The 17985-nt window shown below is 48.5% G+C and overlaps 1 protein-coding gene and 1 long non-coding RNA gene across 3 annotated transcripts in view; one reads left to right on the top strand and one right to left on the bottom strand.

The window, feature by feature from the left end:
- Window positions 1-3692, top strand: part of LOC135880348 (class I histocompatibility antigen, F10 alpha chain-like) — a 70237-nt gene extending 66545 nt beyond the window's left edge. For both annotated transcript variants that reach the window (XM_065406615.1, XM_065406614.1), the window contains exons 7-8: window positions 2301-2342; window positions 2891-3692. In XM_065406615.1, coding sequence (XP_065262687.1) covers window positions 2301-2342; window positions 2891-2895 — 47 coding nt within the window. In that variant the 3' untranslated portion in view covers window positions 2896-3692. The remainder of the gene's footprint in view (window positions 1-2300; window positions 2343-2890) is intronic.
- Window positions 3693-16448: 12756 nt separating this feature from the next.
- Window positions 16449-17771, bottom strand: LOC135879916 (uncharacterized). The gene is made up of 2 exons (XR_010561481.1): window positions 17642-17771; window positions 16449-16804 (listed from the first exon to the last, which is right to left on the bottom strand). It is a non-coding gene; the product is annotated as an uncharacterized LOC135879916 (long non-coding RNA).
- Window positions 17772-17985: the final 214 nt, after the last annotated feature.

Genomic DNA, 17985 nt, shown 5'->3' with positions numbered 1-17985 from the left:
GATTCGTGAACTTCTTCGAGATGATGCATTTGACCATGCACTGCGTGGCAAGGAAAAGACGGCATGGAAAGCCTTCCAGTTAGTGGCAATAAATTTTCTCGGAAACAACAAGGCAGACAACTACAGGTTGTTGGTGGAAAACCTCCTCAAGGCATACAAAAGCCTTGGTTGCAACATGTCACTAAAGATACATTTTTTGCACTCTCATCTAGATTTTTTTCCACCGAACTGCGGAGCAGTGAGCGACGAGCACGGCGAGCGATTTCACCAGGACGTTGCAACAATGGAGAAACGCTATCAGGGCAAATGGAGCCCATCAATGCTTGCAGACTATTGCTGGACAGTGACAAGAGATGCTCCATTTAATGAATACAAGAGACAAGCCAAGAAGCACCGAGTAGACACTGAATAGGACTAAACTATGTACATAATAGTTTTTTGCCTTTTGTTTCATAATAAATTTTATTTATATAACCCTTTTGCTGATTTTTAAAGTGTTACATAAACAGGACAGGTGAAATATTATCACGTAAAGCAACCATAAACACATGAAAAGACCTAGGTTTACAATTTATGATTAAAACTCTACTATCTACACAATATACATAGACATAAAATGTAAAAACTTAAATATCTTAGAAACAGTAGCCAATCAGTTGTTTTAATTGTCGTATTTGAATTCAGCACATCAAAATACATAATAAATAGCACATTTTATCTCTGAAGCAGACGACTTCTCAAAATTTGTAGACCAGTGAAATCAGTATGGTAAAATTAGGTTTTGTAATGACTCATCCACTCCCAGTCTTTATTCAGGCCTAATTTGGTGGTGTCCAGTTTGCAAATTAATTCCAGTTCTGCAGTTTCACACTGGAGTCTGTTTCTGAAGTTGTTGTTTTTTTTTTTTGAAGAATTGCCACTTTTAAGTCTGATACTGAGTGACCAGGGAGGTTGAAGTGTTCTACTGTTTTTTGAATGTTGTAATTCCTGATGTCAGATTTGTGTCAATTTATTCTTTTGCGTAGAGACTGTCCGGTTTGGCCAACGTACATGGCAGAGGAGCCTCCCTCACTCCTCCTCTTTACTCCAGAACAAGGGAAATTCACATGCAAGAACTTTGTTAACATGGAGTTAAGGTTGCGGGTGCTCAGCCCTGCCTTGGGCTCCCTGTGTCCTTTCAGAATGGGAGTGTTTAATTCCCAGAAGTCAAAGGTTGGCAAACCAGGATATGCAGAGGTATTATCGCCAAATTCACAGCCATAAAAAACGCATCACGGACCATGAAATCTGTACAGATTTCACAGGAGAGACCAGCGTTTCTCAAACTGGGGGTCCTGACCCAAAAGAGGGTTGTGAGGGGGGGTGGGGCTGGTTGCAAGGTTATTGTAGGGGATTACAGTATTGCCACCCTTACTTCTGTGCTTCCTTCAGAGCTGGGTAGCCAGAGAACGGTGGCTGCTGGCCGGGCACCCAGCCTGAAGGCAGTGCCCCACCAGCAGCAGTGCAGAAGTAAGGGTGGCAATACCGTGACCCATCTACAATAACCTTGCTGGCCCCCCAGCCCCTTTTTGGGTCAGGACCCCTACAGGTACAACACTGTGAAATTTCAGATTTAAATACCTGAAATAACGAAAATTACAATTTTTTAAATCCTATGACTGTGAAATTGAGCAAAACGGACCATGAATTTGGTAAGGTCTTAATTATGATGCTTCCCACGCAACTCAAACTCTGCCCCAGTGGGTCTGGGAATAGGAACAGGAAGTAGAACAGCACCAGGCCAAACCAAACTTGCCCTTGTCTGTGCGCCCAGCACCACCCCAAATCAGCATGTCTCTTCATACCGTCCACACTGTTCTGTGCAGTGCATTGATTCAGGCGGGAATTGCTGTTCATTGGCAGGGAGTGAGGGTGAAGTCTGTGGTCTGCTTGAGGGACCCCTCTGGGCACAGACCGAAGGGGGCAGAGTTGCGGTTGTTTGACAGGAGTATCCTTAGCCCAGCATCCCCTACTTTTCCAGCCTTCGAATGTGGAGTATTCAGTGCTCCCGTTCTGCAGAGGCATGAGAAGCACAAAGCAGTGCTGACCCCCTACAATGGTAACGGTTTTTGCATGTGAATAATGGAAATCCAGGGCAGCTGCACTGTAGACTGGTCTGTGCACCAACCACCTCACTGCTAGGGAAGAGTCAGGTGATGACTGGTCCCTTTGGATAAGAGTCCCCGTATCTACTAACTACGCTGGAACCCTGCCTGTGAGAGATGCTCATATCCTCTCCCTTCTCCTCCTCCTCTGTGCAGCAAGTGACCAAGGATCTAGTGGCTGTGACGTATCTGCCAGGGGTAAGTGAGGGGGGCTCTAGCCTAGGGGTTCACTGCTCTGTCTCTGGCCTCTGGAGAGAGACACCTCGTCCAAGTCATTGCACCCCGAGTCTCACTGGCCCGGCCCCTCGAGCAAACCAGCCCCAGGGAGCAGAACAGGGGAGTTCTGGATCTTTTATTTCCCTTTTATTCACACTGGGGGTGCAGGAACAGGTTTGCAGCCAAATCCCCCTTGTTTTCTCTGCGATGAATTTAGGTGTGAAAGACTCTGGTGAGAGGGATTTCGCTGTGGCTGCTGATACAGCGTGGGCTGAGATCAGCTTTTGTAATGATAAATCCAGCTGCTTCAGAGAACAGTCTACAGTGAAACTGCAGGGAGGAAGCAGGAGGGACAGAGCCCAGCACCTGAGGCTCCAGGAACACAGGTCTCTTTGTCAGCAGGGTTAGAGATTTTGTCCACTGAACACTGCAGCCACTAGGGTGACCGTCCCACAGCAGTGTGCACTGTCATTGCAAAACATTATGGCAGGTTCCCTTTAATAGACGTTGCCTGTGTTTAATTTCTGCAGCTTAACAGAGCCTGTTGGAGTCTGTGCCACAACCTGAGGGGATCCCAGAGAGGACAATTGATGAGCTCTGCTCTGTCTCCCGACAAGAATCAATCAACCTCTCCCTAGCTTTTCTCTGGCACTTGGAGCGTCCTGTGTGGGATTTCTAGGCTCATCTATCTGTTCACTGAACCACTTTTTACTTTTCAGATGTAATAGATTCTGTAATAATGTTTTATTTGCACAAAATAATTTCAAAAATTTTAATGGATAAAAACTCTTTTAGTAGGAGTTTAGTACTTGCTACATTTAGTGTGTGCACTCAGTGCTCTGTGCTGTGGTGTTTGCACACCCTGTACAGTACGCTAGATATGTGAGCAGTAACTGCTTGTGTGTATGTGGTGGGGATGTATTTTTTTTCTGTAGAATTTCATGATTATAACATGGTAAATTGCCTGGTCTACTCGCAGCTGGTAGTGCTGTTGCCATCATCAGCTGAGGACATCTGTTGGACAGGAATAAGTGTCTGTGTTTAGTTTATAAGAGCCTCTAATGTCCTTTTCACCATTCATAGAGTCAGAGAAATGCTGCGCTAGAAGTGACCTCAAGAGGTCATCAAGTCCAACCCCTGATCTCAGGCAACACCATGGAAACCTAGACCATCCCTGACAGGTGTTTGTCCAACCTGTTCTTAAAAACCTCCAATGACGGGGATTCCACATCCTCTCTAGGCAACCTGTGTGATGAAGTGGGATATTTTCCTAACGTCGCGTATGTATCCTGTGTGTGCCTCAGTTTCCCCCAAGACACTACAAGAAGGATGTGGAAAAATTGGAAAGAGTCCAGTGGAGGGCAACAAAAATGATTAGGGGGCTGGAGCACATGACTTATGAGGAGAGGCTGAGGGAACTGGGATTGTTTAGTCTGCAGAAGAGAAGAATGAGGGGGGATTTGATAGCTGCTTTCAACTACCTGAAAGGGCGTTCCAAAGAGGATGGATCTAGACTGTTCTCAGTGGTAGCAGATGACAGAACAAGGAGTAATGGTCTCAAGTTGCAGTGGGGGAGTTTTAGATTGGATATTAGGAAAAACTATTTCACTAGGAGGGTGGTGAAGCACTGGAATGGGTTACCTAGGGAGGTGGTGGACTCTCCTTCCTTAGAGGTTTTTAAGGTCAGGCTTGACAAAGCCCTGGCTGGGATGATTTAGTTGGGATTAGGTCCTGCTTTGAGCAGGGGGTTGGACTAGATGACCTCCTGAGGTCCCTTCCAACCCTGATATTCTGTGATTCTATGTGCTGCATGTCTAACCAAAGTGGGAGGGGGGGTGTCTATTGTTGCAGAGGACCAGGTGTGACCCAGTCTAGCAGCCTGGACCCCAGACCATGGCCTAGACACTTTGTAACTTAGCGACTGATGACCTGAAGGCCCATCGCAACTTGGAGCCAGACAGTTATGGGCAGCAGAGAGAACAAAGAGCTGAAGAGAGAGTCACCTGGAGATCTGTTTGCCTGGGAAAGAAGACAAAGATGGAGGAGGGGCCTTGGAGGTGATATAGGGTGGGCCGCAGAAAGGAGGAGTCACTTCTGGGCTGGGAACGAAGAGTGGCCTGAGCCCACCTGGACGGGGACAGACCCTGAGAACATCTTGTGCTGTGCTCCAGACATACAATAAACACTTCTGTGTTGCGCTGGCTGAGAATCACTGAGGCTAGAGAGAGGCAGGCATGCTGAAGGCTCAGACATGCGGTACTGGGAGGCGGAGGAGAAGCCTACAGCTTAAACCCCAAGCAGAGAGTGTGACCTGATATAGGGTCAATACTCTAAAGGGCGGTTCCTCTCAGGGGCCATACAGAGCCAAGAGAGCACTGGCCTGTGAGTCTGTGACAACCTGTTCCACAGTTAATTGTCCTTGTAGCTAGAAAGTTTTTCCTAATGTCTAACCTAAATTCTCCCTTCTCCTACCGTCAGTGCACGTGGAGAACAATTGATCACCGTCCTCTTCATAGCAGCCCTTAATGCAGGGGTAGCTAATTATTTTTGTCTAAGTCCAAATTTCTTGGTCAAGATATAGTCACAGTCCAGACTCAAGAGAAACATTTTTCACACCACAAGTGCCCCTGTTCAATGAACACATACAGTGAAATATACCTAGGGCCTATATTGTTTGATTTTATTTTTCATTTAATGCACTAAAAATATAAATCAGTGTATAGCCTAAAAATAACCTCCAAGAAAGATAACGAGGAGTCTGGTGGCACCTTAAAGACTAACCAATTTATTTGGGCATAAGCTTTTGTGGGCCCACAAAAGCTTATGCCCAAATAAATCGGTTAGTCTTTAAGGTGTCACCGGACTCCTCGTTGTTAGTCTGTATCCACAAAAACATGGCTACCCCTCTGATACTTGTCTCCAAGAAAGATGTAATTTATCTGAAACTTTGAGAAAGTATTTAGAAAAATGTCAAATAGATGCAAATATTAGCATTAAAAATACTTTCAGGCAACAGTTTTAAGTTTTGTATGAGTTTTGTCAAATACAGTTCTTGTAGGCATATCTGCCTATGGATAGATAAACATATTCAAACCTTTTTTAGCCTTTTGTGGTTTATTTACCATAAGTATCAAAGTTTGAAAGAAACACTTAGTACACCTGAACTCTTTATCTTTTATGATTCAAGCCTTTCCAATAACAAACACACACACACCACAACTCCCAGATCCTTCTCAGCAGTGCTGCTGCCAAGCCAGTTTTCCTCATTCCGTATTTGAGCATTTGGTTTTTCTTCCCTACGTGGCGCACCTCACATTTGTCTTTATTGAATTTCATTTTGTTGTCTGTTGCCCAGTTCTCCAATTTATCAAGATCCCTCTGAATTTTAGCTCTATCCTCCGAAGTGTTGGCAACCTCCTTCCCCCCACCCCGCAGCTTTGTGTCATCTTTAACATTGATAAGTATGCTCTATACCTACATCCAGGTCATTAATAAAGATGTTAAACACTGGACCCAGAACAGATCCCTGTGGAATCCCACTTAAGACCTCCTCTTTTGCCCTCATAATTTATAGCTCTCTCCTCCCCCTCCGGGTGCTATGACCCTCTACGGGTTAACAGGATCTTTTTCCACTGAAAGAGTCTTTATCACACAGTGAATATTTTTAAACATGTTCATGTATTTATTAGCAATCAACAATTGATCAGCAGAACACGCACACCAAGCATCTAATGCTCATCACTCCCAATAAAGCAGACAGACATTTCCTAATGGCCAGTCAGAGTTGTGTCATCTGGGGCTCTGGCTTCTCCACGTCATGTAAGGGTTAAAAATCCTAGTCGTTCTGGTCTTAATTTGGGAATACAGCTCAAGTTCCAATGAGCTTGTTTTCTCACCCTCATATAGTTAAAATGAGAGTTCTTATTAATACCTTCACCAATTGTTTTACTCAAAGCATGGCTGTACCCTACATCTAACCAATCATAACCCCTAATGGGCTAAAACAATTTCTTTAGCAACAGCAAAACCTTATAATTTCCACTTATCAGCAAAAGCAGCTTTTAACTAAAACTCACATGGGTGCCCAGTAAGAACCTTGCAGGTTAGCGTGTCCATAATCCTTTCTGTTCCAGTGAATCTGTGATTTTACTGTATCTGTCCCTGTTAGTGATGCTGCACCTGATACTATTGTCCAGTGTGCTCAGGAGCACTGCAGGGGATCTGCCTTGTTCCTTCTTCCATAGTGGGGCTGCATGGACCCACCACAGGCTGGTGAGGGCTGCAGCTAAGGGTATGTCTACACTACGAGGGTATTTCGATTTCTCTTAAATCAAAAATGTAGAATCGATATTGCAAAGTCGAACGTGTGTGTCCACACTAAGGACAGTAATTCGACTTTGTGAGTCCACACTAATGGGGAAAGCGTCGACATTGGAAGCGGTGCACTGTGGGCAGCTATCCCACAGTTCCCGCAGTCCCCGCTGCCCATTGGAATTCTGGGTCGAGCCGCCAATGCCTTCTGAGTAAAAAAAAAAGGGTCGAGGGTGCTTTTGGGTAATTGTCATCATCCGTCCGTCACTACCGCCCTCCCTCCCTCCCTGAAAGCGCCGGCGGGAAATCAGTTTGCGCACTTTTCCGGTCAGTGACAGCGCGGCCGCCACAGCACTGCGAGCATGGATCCCGCTGCGACCATCGCTGCAGTTATGGCCGTTGTCAACGCCTCGCAGGTTATCATCCACCTTTACCAGAGGCAGATGCAGATAAACCAGGCGAGGAGGCTACGGCACCGCGGTGAGGACCTGAAGTCAGAGAGTAGCACAGGCCTGTCAGAAAGCACGGGACCCAGCGCCGAGAACATCACGGTGACAATGGGTCATGTGGATGTTGTGGAACGGCGATTCTGGGCACGGGAAACAAGCACGGACTGGTGGGACCGCATAGTGCTGCAGGTCTGGGATGAATCCCAGTGGCTGCGAAACTTTCGCATGCGGAAGGGGACTTTCCTTGAACTTTGTGAGTTGCTGTCCCCTGCCCTGAAGCGCAGTGACACCCGGATGCGAGCAGCCCTGACTGTCCAGAAGCGAGTGGCCATAGCCCTCTGGAAGCTTGCAACGCCGGACAGCTACCGGTCTGTCGCGAACCAGTTTGGCGTGGGCAAATCTACCGTGGGGGTTGTTGTGATGTAAGTAGCCAACGCAATCGTTAAGGTACTGCTCTCAAAGGTAGTGACCCTGGGAAACGTGGAGGTCATCATAGATGGCTTCGCCGCGATGGGATTCCCAAACTGTGGTGGGGCTATAGATGGAACTCACATCCCTATCCTGGGACCGGACCACCAGGCCAGCCAGTACATTAACAGAAAGGGATACTTTTCAATGGTGCTGCAAGCACTGGTGGACCATCGGGGACGTTTTACAAACATCAACGTCGGATGGCCGGGCAAGGTTCATGACGCTCGCGTCTTCAGGAACTCTGGTCTGTTTAGACGGCTGCAGGAAGGTCTTTACTTCCCGGAGCACAAAATAAGTCTTGGGGATGTGGAGATGCCTACAGTGATCCTTGGGGACCCAGCCTACCCGCTAATGCCCTGGCTCATGAAGCCCTACACTGGCGCCCTGGACACTGAAAAAGAACTGTTCAACTACCGGCTGAGCAAGTGCAGAATGGTGGTGGAGTGTGCTTTTGGCCGTCTCAAGGGGAGATGGAGAAGCTTACTGACTCGCTGTGATCTCAGCGAAACCAATATCCCCATTGTTATAGCAGCTTGCTGTGTGCTCCACAATCTGTGTGAGAGCAAGGGGGAGACCTTTATGGCGGGGTGGGAGGTTGAGGCAAATAGCCTGGCATCTGATTACACCCAGCCAGACAGCCAGGCGATTAGAAGAGCCCAGCGGGACGCGCTGTGCATCCGGGAGGCTTTGAAAGCTAGGTTCCACAGTGAGCAGGGTAACCAGTGACTTTTAAGTTTCTGTACAGAGAAGCTGAACCTGCCACCGTTTCTTTACCCAGTTAATGTTGACTATCCTCTCCAGTTACAGACCCCCTCCACCCCCTTCCAAAAAAATAAAATCAGTTTTATTTTGTTAATGAACACCGTTGTCTTTATTACTGTTTTCGCGGGAATGTTTTAAACCTGGGACGCAGACTGTGGTGGGGAGCGGGTGTAGTGTACTGATGCAAATGATCCTTCTAAACTCCAGGAATGACAGGATTTGCAGTGGCGGACTGGTTGTTTGAACGGAGCCTGCCAGCCCTCCTGACCGGGACTGCGTGTATGTGGAGGCTATGTGACTTTATGGCAGGGGGAGGAGGGTTACAGATCCCCTGCTGTGTGGCTCTGTGATCCAGGACAAGGACTGCTGCATAAGATCTGTAACTGCCCTCCCCTGCCACAAAGTCACAGAGCAACCCCCCCCCCACGCACAGAACATGAAAACCACCTCCCAGACTGACCAGGGTAACTAGTCACTGCACTGTGTATGTGCCCTGCTGCTGGACCTGCCCCCGCCTCTGTACCCTGCTAAAGGTGACTGTCCTGTCCAAGTACCAAGCCCCTTCCCCCCCTTCAGACAGACTCTCCCTCAAAAGAACATGATTGAAACAGTAATGAACAGAAACGTATTTTTTATTAACAACCACACATGAAACTGGGGGGTGAAACTTGGACGGGGGCTTGGGGGAGGCGGGCAGAAAAGGACTTTTCAAATTTTGGGGAATGACAGCCTTCTGGTGCTTGAGCAGTCTGCAGGGGTGGAGTGAGAGTTTTCACGGACTCTGCCGCCCCTCCTTCTTTGGACTTTGGGCGAGGGGGGTATGGGACTTGGTGGCGGGGGAGTGCGGTTACTGATAGACTGCAGCGGGGCTCTGTCCTCCTGCCTCCGTTCCTGCAGAACATCAACAAGGCGCCGGAGCATGTCCGTTTGCTCCCTCTGAAGTCCAAGCAGCGTTTGAGTCGCCTGCTGGTCTTCCTGCCGCCACCTCTCCTCACGTTCCATGTGTGTCCAGTGCATTTGGGACAAATTCTCCCTCCAATGGTTCTGCTGTGCTGCCTGGGCTCGGGAGCAGCCCATTAGTTCTGAGAACATGTCCTCTCACGTCTTCTTCTTCCTCCGCCTAATGTGCGCTAGCCTCTGGGAGTGTGATGCCAGGCTGGGTTGGGAGACAGTCGCAGATGTGGCTGTGGGAATGAGAAAAAGGTAGTGAATTCCTCTGAAACACAAATGTAGTTGTGAACAGAGAACATAGTCTTTCTCTGTGAACAAGACCATGCACCGCACCTATCACATGCGCACTCAGGACAAGGTTGAATTTTCGGACCTCGCCTTCAGTGCCTGGGGTCTTGCACTGCCGATCTGGGAAGCGGGGCAGGACACAGGAATTTCTGTAGCAGGCAGACATGGTAAGCCGTAGACTTGTGGCTGCTTAAAACTGTAGTAGTACCACTGGCCTCCTTTCACATTGAAAGCAATGCCAGTCTCTGCTGCCAGCAATCGGCCAAGCATGAACTCTGGCCCTGTCCCACCCCCTCGCGGCTGTCCCAGGGAAAGATCCCTGTATGCTGCCCCTCTCCCGCCTCCACCGCGTGGCTGTAAACCAGCGGTTACAGTTCTGTAAAGGAACTTGCAAGCAGTCCCAATACTAACAGTCCCCTACCTAATTCAAAGCAGGTCATCATGAGCGACATCACACTCATGAGGATCTCGGACAGCGAGAAGGAAAGGATGCTTCGGGAAAGCCTGCAAAGACCAGGGCCCTATGCCGCCATGCTGTGCAAGGCAATGATCCCTGAGTACTTGAGGATCTCCTGGCGCGGGAACGTCTCCTACTTCGGAGGACCCACTAAGGCCGCTCTCCCCAGGAACCTGATGAACAGGCTTTCCCATTACCTCCAGGAGAGCTTCCTCGAGATGTCCGTGGAGGATTTCAGCTCCATCCCCGGTCATATAGACCGCATTTTAATATAGCTGCAGTGGCAGGGACTAAAGAGTGGAGCAGCTTGGGCAGCAGAATCATGCACAACCGGACACTGTTAGATTTTTTTTAAATAGTTGGAACTGAATACTTAAGCGCCCAGGGTTAAGAAATCATGAAGAACACATTGTTCTTATTCTTAATATTCCAGTTTTGTTAAAAATAAATGTTTAGATGTTTAAAACACTTACTGCTTGATCCTTCCCCTGACTCTGTGTCCGGGTTAAATGCTGGGGAGGGTTGGTAGGGGATCTCTGTAAGGGTGATGAAGAGCTCCTGGCTGTCGGGGAAATCAGCTTGGTAAGCGCTGCCGACTGCCTCGTCCGCCTCATCTCCTTCCTCATCTTCCCCGTCCTCTAACATGTCCGAGGAAGCGGCCGTGGACAATATCCCATCCTCAGAGTCCACGGTCAGTGGTGGGGTAGTGGTGGCGGCCGCACCTAGGATGGAATGCAGTGCCTCGTAGAAACGGGATGTGTGGGGCTGGGATCCGGATAGTCCGTTTGCCTCTTTGGTCTTCTGGTAGCCTTGTCTCAGCTCCTTGATTTTCACGCGGCACTGCGTTGCATCCCGGCTGTATCCTCTCTCTGCCATGGCTTTAGAGATCTTCTCATAGATCTTTGCGTTCCGTCTTTTGGAGCGCAGCTCGGAAAGCACGGACTCATCGCCCCACACAGCGATGAGATCCAAGACTTCCCGATCAGTCCATGCTGGGGCCCTCTTTCTATTCTGGGATTGCATGGCCATCTCTGCTGGAGAGCTCTGCATCGTTGCCAGTGCTGCTGAGCTTGCCACGCTGTCCAAACAGGAAATGAGATTCAAACTGCCCAGACAGGAAAAGGAATTCAAATTTTCCCGGGGCTTTTCCTGTGTGGCTGGTCAGAGCATCCGAGCTCGGACTGCTGTCCAGAGCGTCAACAGAGTGGTGCACTGTGGGATAGCTCCCGGAGCTATTAGCGTCGATTTCCATCCACACCAAGCCTAATTCGATATGGCCATGTCGAATTTAGCACTACTCCCCTCATTGGGGAGGAGTACAGAAGTCGAATTTAAGAGCCCTCTATGTCGAACTAAATAGCCTCGTGGTGTGGACGGGTGCAGGGTTAATTCGATGTAACGGCGCTAAATTGGACATAAACGCCTAGTGTAGACCAGGCCTAAGAGACAGAGTTGGCCTGGAGACCCCTCCCCTACCAGCTTCCACAGACTGGGCCAGTCCCCTCTGCCTGTCCCATGGAGCCTGCAGGACTTGCTGGGTGGGCCCTAACCTCCTGCGTGGCTGTGTGGCACACCACAGTGTAACAGGGACATGGTGGGGCCTCGGGTGCTGGTGGCTTCTCCCTTGGGAATTTGGCTGCTTAGTGCCCAGGGTTCATCTCTCCCAGTGGCAGAGAGCACAGGAGCAGCCAATGCAAACTTCATAGCCTTCCCCTCTGCTCATGGGTGGCTGGGCTTAAAGATGCCTCTGAACCAAGCACCTTCACCCAAAAGGGAGCTGATTCTCTGACCCATCGCAGGGCGTGAGCTGGCATCAAACAGCTCACTCTGAGCAGGGCCTTGTACCCTTACCTACCCCTATTTCTCCAGAGTTCAAAGGTCAAAAGCCCCCTCAAATCTTCCTTTACATTGAGATGAATAGCGTTTGAGCTGCATGGACAGTGATTTGCACTAGTTGGTGTGGGGATGGGGGGGCTCGGTGTTGGTTGGGTTGGGGAACTCCCTGTGCCTATCCCTCATCCTGGAGCCCACTCCAGGCTCATCCATACCCCCCCTGCGGTCTCCCAGGAGCTGGGGCTGCCTCCTCTCTGTGTGATGAGTTCCCTTCTTGATGGAGGGCTGTTGTAGCTGCTGTGATCTGGTGTAGTTTCACTCTGTTGTGGCTGTGATGACGACTGTGCCAGTTTCAGGCAGCCCGGTGGCTCTGTGTGAGCGAGCGGCTGACGGGATGTTTTGATCTAGAATGGGTTCTCAAACATCATTGCACCATGACCCCTTTTTGACAACAAAAATTACTACATGTCCCCAGGAGGGGGGACCAAAGTCCAAGGCCACCTGAGCCCCACTGCTCGGGGGGGGGTCGAAGCCCAAGGGGGGCCTGTAACCTGAGCCCCATCGTCTAGCGCTGAAGCCCTCAGGAAAGTCTAAGCCAGCCTGGTGACCCCATTAAAATGGGTTCGCAGCCCACTTTGGGGTCCCGACCCACAGTTTGAGAACCGCTGATCTAGAAAGTTAAAATGTTTCTACTGGTACCTAAGTAGCAGCTGCCCTTAATGATTTTATAAAAGAAAATATTTTATATAGTCTATTTGGATATGTCAGTAGTGGCAGTGAAATACAAGAAATCATGTAAAAAAATATACTAAAATAAATGAAATGTCAACATGGTTATATTTTCTAAAATAATTTTTTTCTTTTTTTTTAAATTCTCTCTATTGGCATTTACAAACAAATATTTGTTTTCATTCTGAATTGGATCAAAAGCAAATTTCAATGTGTTAAAATTCCCCATAAAATAGAAATTTCAGGTTTTGACCAGCTCTCCCCATAGTTCCTGCCTCCCAGCCCCCATTATAACAGGGCTTTCGCCTTCATTATCACAGTCAATGCTGGTCAAACTATAATGCAACTAAGACAGTTCAATAGAGCCTGAGAAAGAAACCAGGGATAGTCTGTTCTGTGTTTGTACAGCACCTAGCGCAGTGGGACCCTGGTTCATGCCCATGGCCACTATGGTAAAACATAGGATAAATGAAAATTCTGTTGGCAGAGGGATCTTGAATGCTGGGAGTGGGGTGTGAAGAGTCCTGGAGCCAGCAGAGGGCACCAACACCCTCCTGATCCACCTGTACTCCAGCTAGTGTCTCTGGGGTCATTAGTCGTGATTCTGTACTTAGCCTGGATTGGAAAATGCACAAAAAGCAGGACTGACCTGCCCCCTACCATGGTGTGAGCGTTACACAGAGACTCCAGTTCTGGCACAACAACACGTCACAGGACAGCTGAATTTTCTGGGGGAAAATTGGCTAAATATAGGGTTAAAAACCAATCATTTCTTAAAATGTCCCCTCCTGTCTCACGTTCCTAACCCAGCCTTTCTCAAAGGCCAGATGAGATGATCAGAATGGAGCCTTCTGTCCTTAACACCTTTGAATTGGGGGAAAGGTGCAAGGTTGAAATGTTAGTAACCACTTGTTCATTCGAACCCTAATTTGGCCACATTGATTTGTATTTATTTATTTATTTTAATATGATGCTAAATAGTGTGAAGGGGGCAACCTGCCTTCATTACCTGCTCCATACTAAGTGGCCATCAAGGTCAGCAATGAGAATATTTGGAGCTGACCCCAGCAATCTCTTCCATCAGCACTGGTTTGGTTTCGGCCGTTTTCTAGTGTGGATCTATGAGGATAGAGGACCAATGACTCCCAAAGCGTGTTTACAAAGGAATGGCACTACACAGAGTGGCCAAAGGCGTCAGTGGTCTGATAAGATCGCCAGCGAAGAACACAGACTGAACTTCCTGTGAAACCATCTGCGGGATTGAGCTGGAGATGGATACGGCTGGAGCTCAGTCTGCAAGGAGGCTACGGCCCTGTGGGATTTGCATTGGGGAAGATTAGGATGATTTAGTGGGAAATGGATCCCTGGCAGTAATTCATTATTCTACACAAAGGGAAGCCAATAGCTATCGCATAGTGGCTACTTTCATTTTCTGGTGCTCTCAGCCTGACTCAGCACAGCCAGTCTGCTGGTGTAGGGGGTGTCCACACTGGACAACAGGTGTTTCTCACAGTGTGTCAGGGAACATGTGCTAAAACCCTACTGAAGACAAGGCCACGTGTAATCTCCACCCACGTTAACAGGTCAAGGGACAGCCTAGTGGGGAGCCTTGTCTTTAACTTGACCAGCTAACTCATGTTAAACTGACACCTGCCTCATCTTCACTCAGGCTAGGTCTACATTACGGGGGGGGGGAGGGGGGTCGACCTAAGATACGCAACTTCAGCTACGTGAATAGCGTAGCTGAAGTTGCCTATTTTAGGTCGACTTACCTGGCTGTGAGGACGGCGGCGAGTCGACATCTGCCGCTTCGCCGTCGACTCCACTTCCGCCTCTTGCCACAGTGGATTTCCGGAGTCGACGGCAGAGCGATCAGGGATCGATTTTATCGCGTCTTCACTAGACGCGATAAGTCGATCCCCAATAGATCGATTGCTACCCGCCGAGCCGGCGAGTAGTGAAGACGTGCCCTCAGATGTTAGCTCCTGTTAGTCACCGTGTTCTGTGTAACACATGGCAAGAAAACGTCTCTTCTCCTAGTAAAGACAAGGCCCTAGGGAGGCAGGCACAGCACCATGGCAGGGGCACTGGGACACAGGGGTCCATGGGGTGCAGCATGGGGATGCAGGTGGTGGTGGTCGGGGACCCCCTCCTCAGGGGGACTGAGTCATCTATCTGCTGCCCTGACCGAGAAAACCGAGAAGTGTGCTGCTTGCCAGGAGCTAGGATTCACGATGTGACAGAGAGACTGCCGAGACTCATCAAGCCCTCGGATCGCTACCCCTTCCTGCTTCTCCACGTGAGCACCAATGATTCTGCCAAGAATGACCTTGAGTGGATCACTGCAGACTACGTGGCTCTGGGAAGAAGGAAAAAGGAGTTTGAGGTGCAAGTGGTGTTCTTGTCCATCCTTCCTGTGCAAGGAAAAGGCCCAGGTAGGGACCATCGAATTGTGAAAGTCAACAAATGGCTACGTAGGTGGTGTTGGAGAGAAGGCTTTGGATTCTTTGACCATGGGATGGTGTTCCAAGAAGGAGGCGGGCTCCACCTAACAAAGAGCGGGAAGAGCATCTTCGCAAGCAGGCTGGCTAACCTAGTGAGGAGGGCTTAAAACTAGGTTCACCAGAGGAAGGAGACCAAAGCCCTGAGGTAAGTGGGAAAATGGGATACCGGGAGGAAGCACGAGCAGGAGAGTGCAAGAGGGGAGGACTCCTGTCTCAGACTGAGAAAGTGGGGCAATCAGCGAGTTATCTTAAGTGCCTATACACAAATGCAAGAAGCCTGGGAAACAAGCAAGGAGAACTGGAAGTCCTGGCACAGTCAAGGAATTATGATGTGATTAGAATAACAGAAACTTGGTGGGATAACTCACATGACTGGAGTACAGTCATGGATGGATATAAACTGTTCAGGAAGGACAGGCAGGGCAGAAAAGGTGGGGGAGTTGCACTGTATGTAAGAGAGAAGTATGACTGTTCAGAGCTCCAGTACGAATCTGCAGAAAAACCGGAGAGTCTCTGGATTAAGTTTAGAAGTGTGAGCAACAAGGGTGATGTCATGGTGGGAGTCTGCTATAGACCACCAGACCAGGGGGATGAGGCGGACGAGGCTTTCTTCCGGCAACTATCAGAAGTTACTAGATCGCAGGCCCTGGTTCTCATGGGAGACTTTAATCACCCTGATATCTGCTGGGAGAGCAATACAGCAGTGCACAGACAATCCAGGACGTTTTTGGAAAGTGTAGGGGACAATTTCCTAGTGCAAGTGCTGGAGGAACCAACTAGGGGCAGAGCTCTTCTATACCTGCTGCTCACAAACCGGGAAGAATTAGTAGGGGAAGCAAAAGTGGATGGGAACCTGGGAGGCAGTGACCATGAGATGGTCGAGTTCAGGATCCTGACACAAGGAAGAAAGAAGAGCAGTAGAATATGGACCCTGGACTTCAGAAAAGCAGACTTTGACTCCCTCAGGGAACTGATGGGCAGGATCCCCTGGGAGAATAACACGAGGGGCAAAGGAGTCCAGGAGAGCTGGCTGTATTTTAAAGAATCCTTAATGCGGTTGCAGGAACAAACAATCCCGAAGTGTAGAAAGAATAGTAAATATGGCAGGCGACCAGCTTGGCTTAACAGTGAAATCCTTGCTGATCTTAAACACAAAAAAGAAGCTTACAAGAAGTGGAAGATTGGACAAATGACCAGGGAGGAGTATAAACATATTGCTCAGGCATGCAGGAGTGAAATCAGAAAGGTCAAATCACACTTGGAGTTGAGGCTAGCAAGAAATGTTAAGAGTAAAACGAAGGGTTTTGAAGGACATAAATCCACACCGTGTAGAAGTCAAGCATAGGAGTTTATTACGTACAGCGCTGACGGAGTGTTACCTTGCTTATTAGGCTCAGAGACACGGTCAATCAGTTGATTACACTGGAATATATGGATTTTCCATGGGCCGGGGAAAGTGATGGGGTAGGCAGTTCCACACCCCCGGATAGGTTCTAGCAGCAAGACAAGATAGCACAGTAGCCAATGGTTAAAAGGTTACATAATGTCTCCGCCCATGGTCTCAAGTTAGCAAGTTAACATTTAATTAATACTGTAATGAAATGTATTAGCATAAAATATATATGTTGAATTCTGATTTCGGGTCCATAGGAATGAAGCAACTCCTTTGATTGTCCAACAGATACATATCTAGGGGATAAAGCAAAGAAACAGTGAAAGTATATGACAATAAAGATTGTCTTTCAAGTTGCTCATTTTAAGGCAGACATTGGTCCCTGGGAAAGGGAAGTGGGAGGAGGCCATATCTTATACTGACATGCTTGAACCTTTCATAAACTCAAGGTTGGTGTGTGGGAAGAACATTTCCTTACAAAGAAACAAACACAACAGAAACAGGGCTTCTTTGTTTTGTTTTGCAACTTTGAATAAGACACAATTATTGTCCCAACAACTGGCAATTTTTGCTGACCAGACTATCTTAACACAAAGCAAGGTTATCTTTTGTTTATTCTGCTTCTCTTAGCTAATCATTATTTGCTAGGCCTCTGGTCTCTTGACCAAACTCTGGACTTTTGGGCCTGTAAGAGAGCTGACACAATCAATATACCAAGTTGTTATATAACAGCACATGAATTTTAACCCTTCAGTCCCTCCTCTTGACCCTAGGGTTCCCTAACCCACCAGGTCAAATATACTAATTTTAATATACCCAGCCTACTGCGGAGTCGCCGGTAAAGCACCAGTACCATCAGGAACGTCAGGATAACACTCCCCACATAACTTGACAAAATACCACCCAGATCCATTCCTAGGGGACCGTATCACCTGAGATGGCATCGCCCATAATCATCGCTTTAACCTCCACTGCCGGGTTCCTTGCCTTCGAGTACTTCACATCAGCCTGGTCCACGGTTTCCCCTATCCGAGTGTAGCTCAGACGGCCTTCCCCAGTATGCCTCTGGGCCTCGGCCACCAACTCCTCGATCTTCGCCTGCAGGGCCTGTAGACCCTCCTCTAGATACTTACTGCCGTAGTGCCATTCCGGATCCCAGGTTAGGTCACCCATCATGGGCGGAGTACGGTGGAGCCGCGTCCCGTCAACAGTCAGGGTTGCCCTTCAGGGGACTGTCATGCACACGGATGGGTGTCTCAAGGGACAGGGCTTTCCATTTAGCTCGATGGAGTGGTTCTGGGCAGTCACACACCAGTAGGTATCGTTCATCTGGACCAGCTCCGTGTGCGCCAGTTTCTCAGTAATGGCCACTTCGAACCTAGACAGATTCGTTAGAACATTATGTGGGCATGTACACAGAATTTCCTTATCAGAGGGGGTGCAACATTCACTAGGATACAATGCTCTCCCAGCGACC

Source organism: Emys orbicularis, chromosome 6 (genome assembly GCF_028017835.1).
Source record: "Emys orbicularis isolate rEmyOrb1 chromosome 6, rEmyOrb1.hap1, whole genome shotgun sequence".
Classification (NCBI taxonomy): domain Eukaryota; kingdom Metazoa; phylum Chordata; order Testudines; family Emydidae; genus Emys; species Emys orbicularis.
The sequence above is the reverse complement of the archived record's forward strand: the minus strand, read 5'-3'. Positions and strand labels throughout refer to the sequence as shown.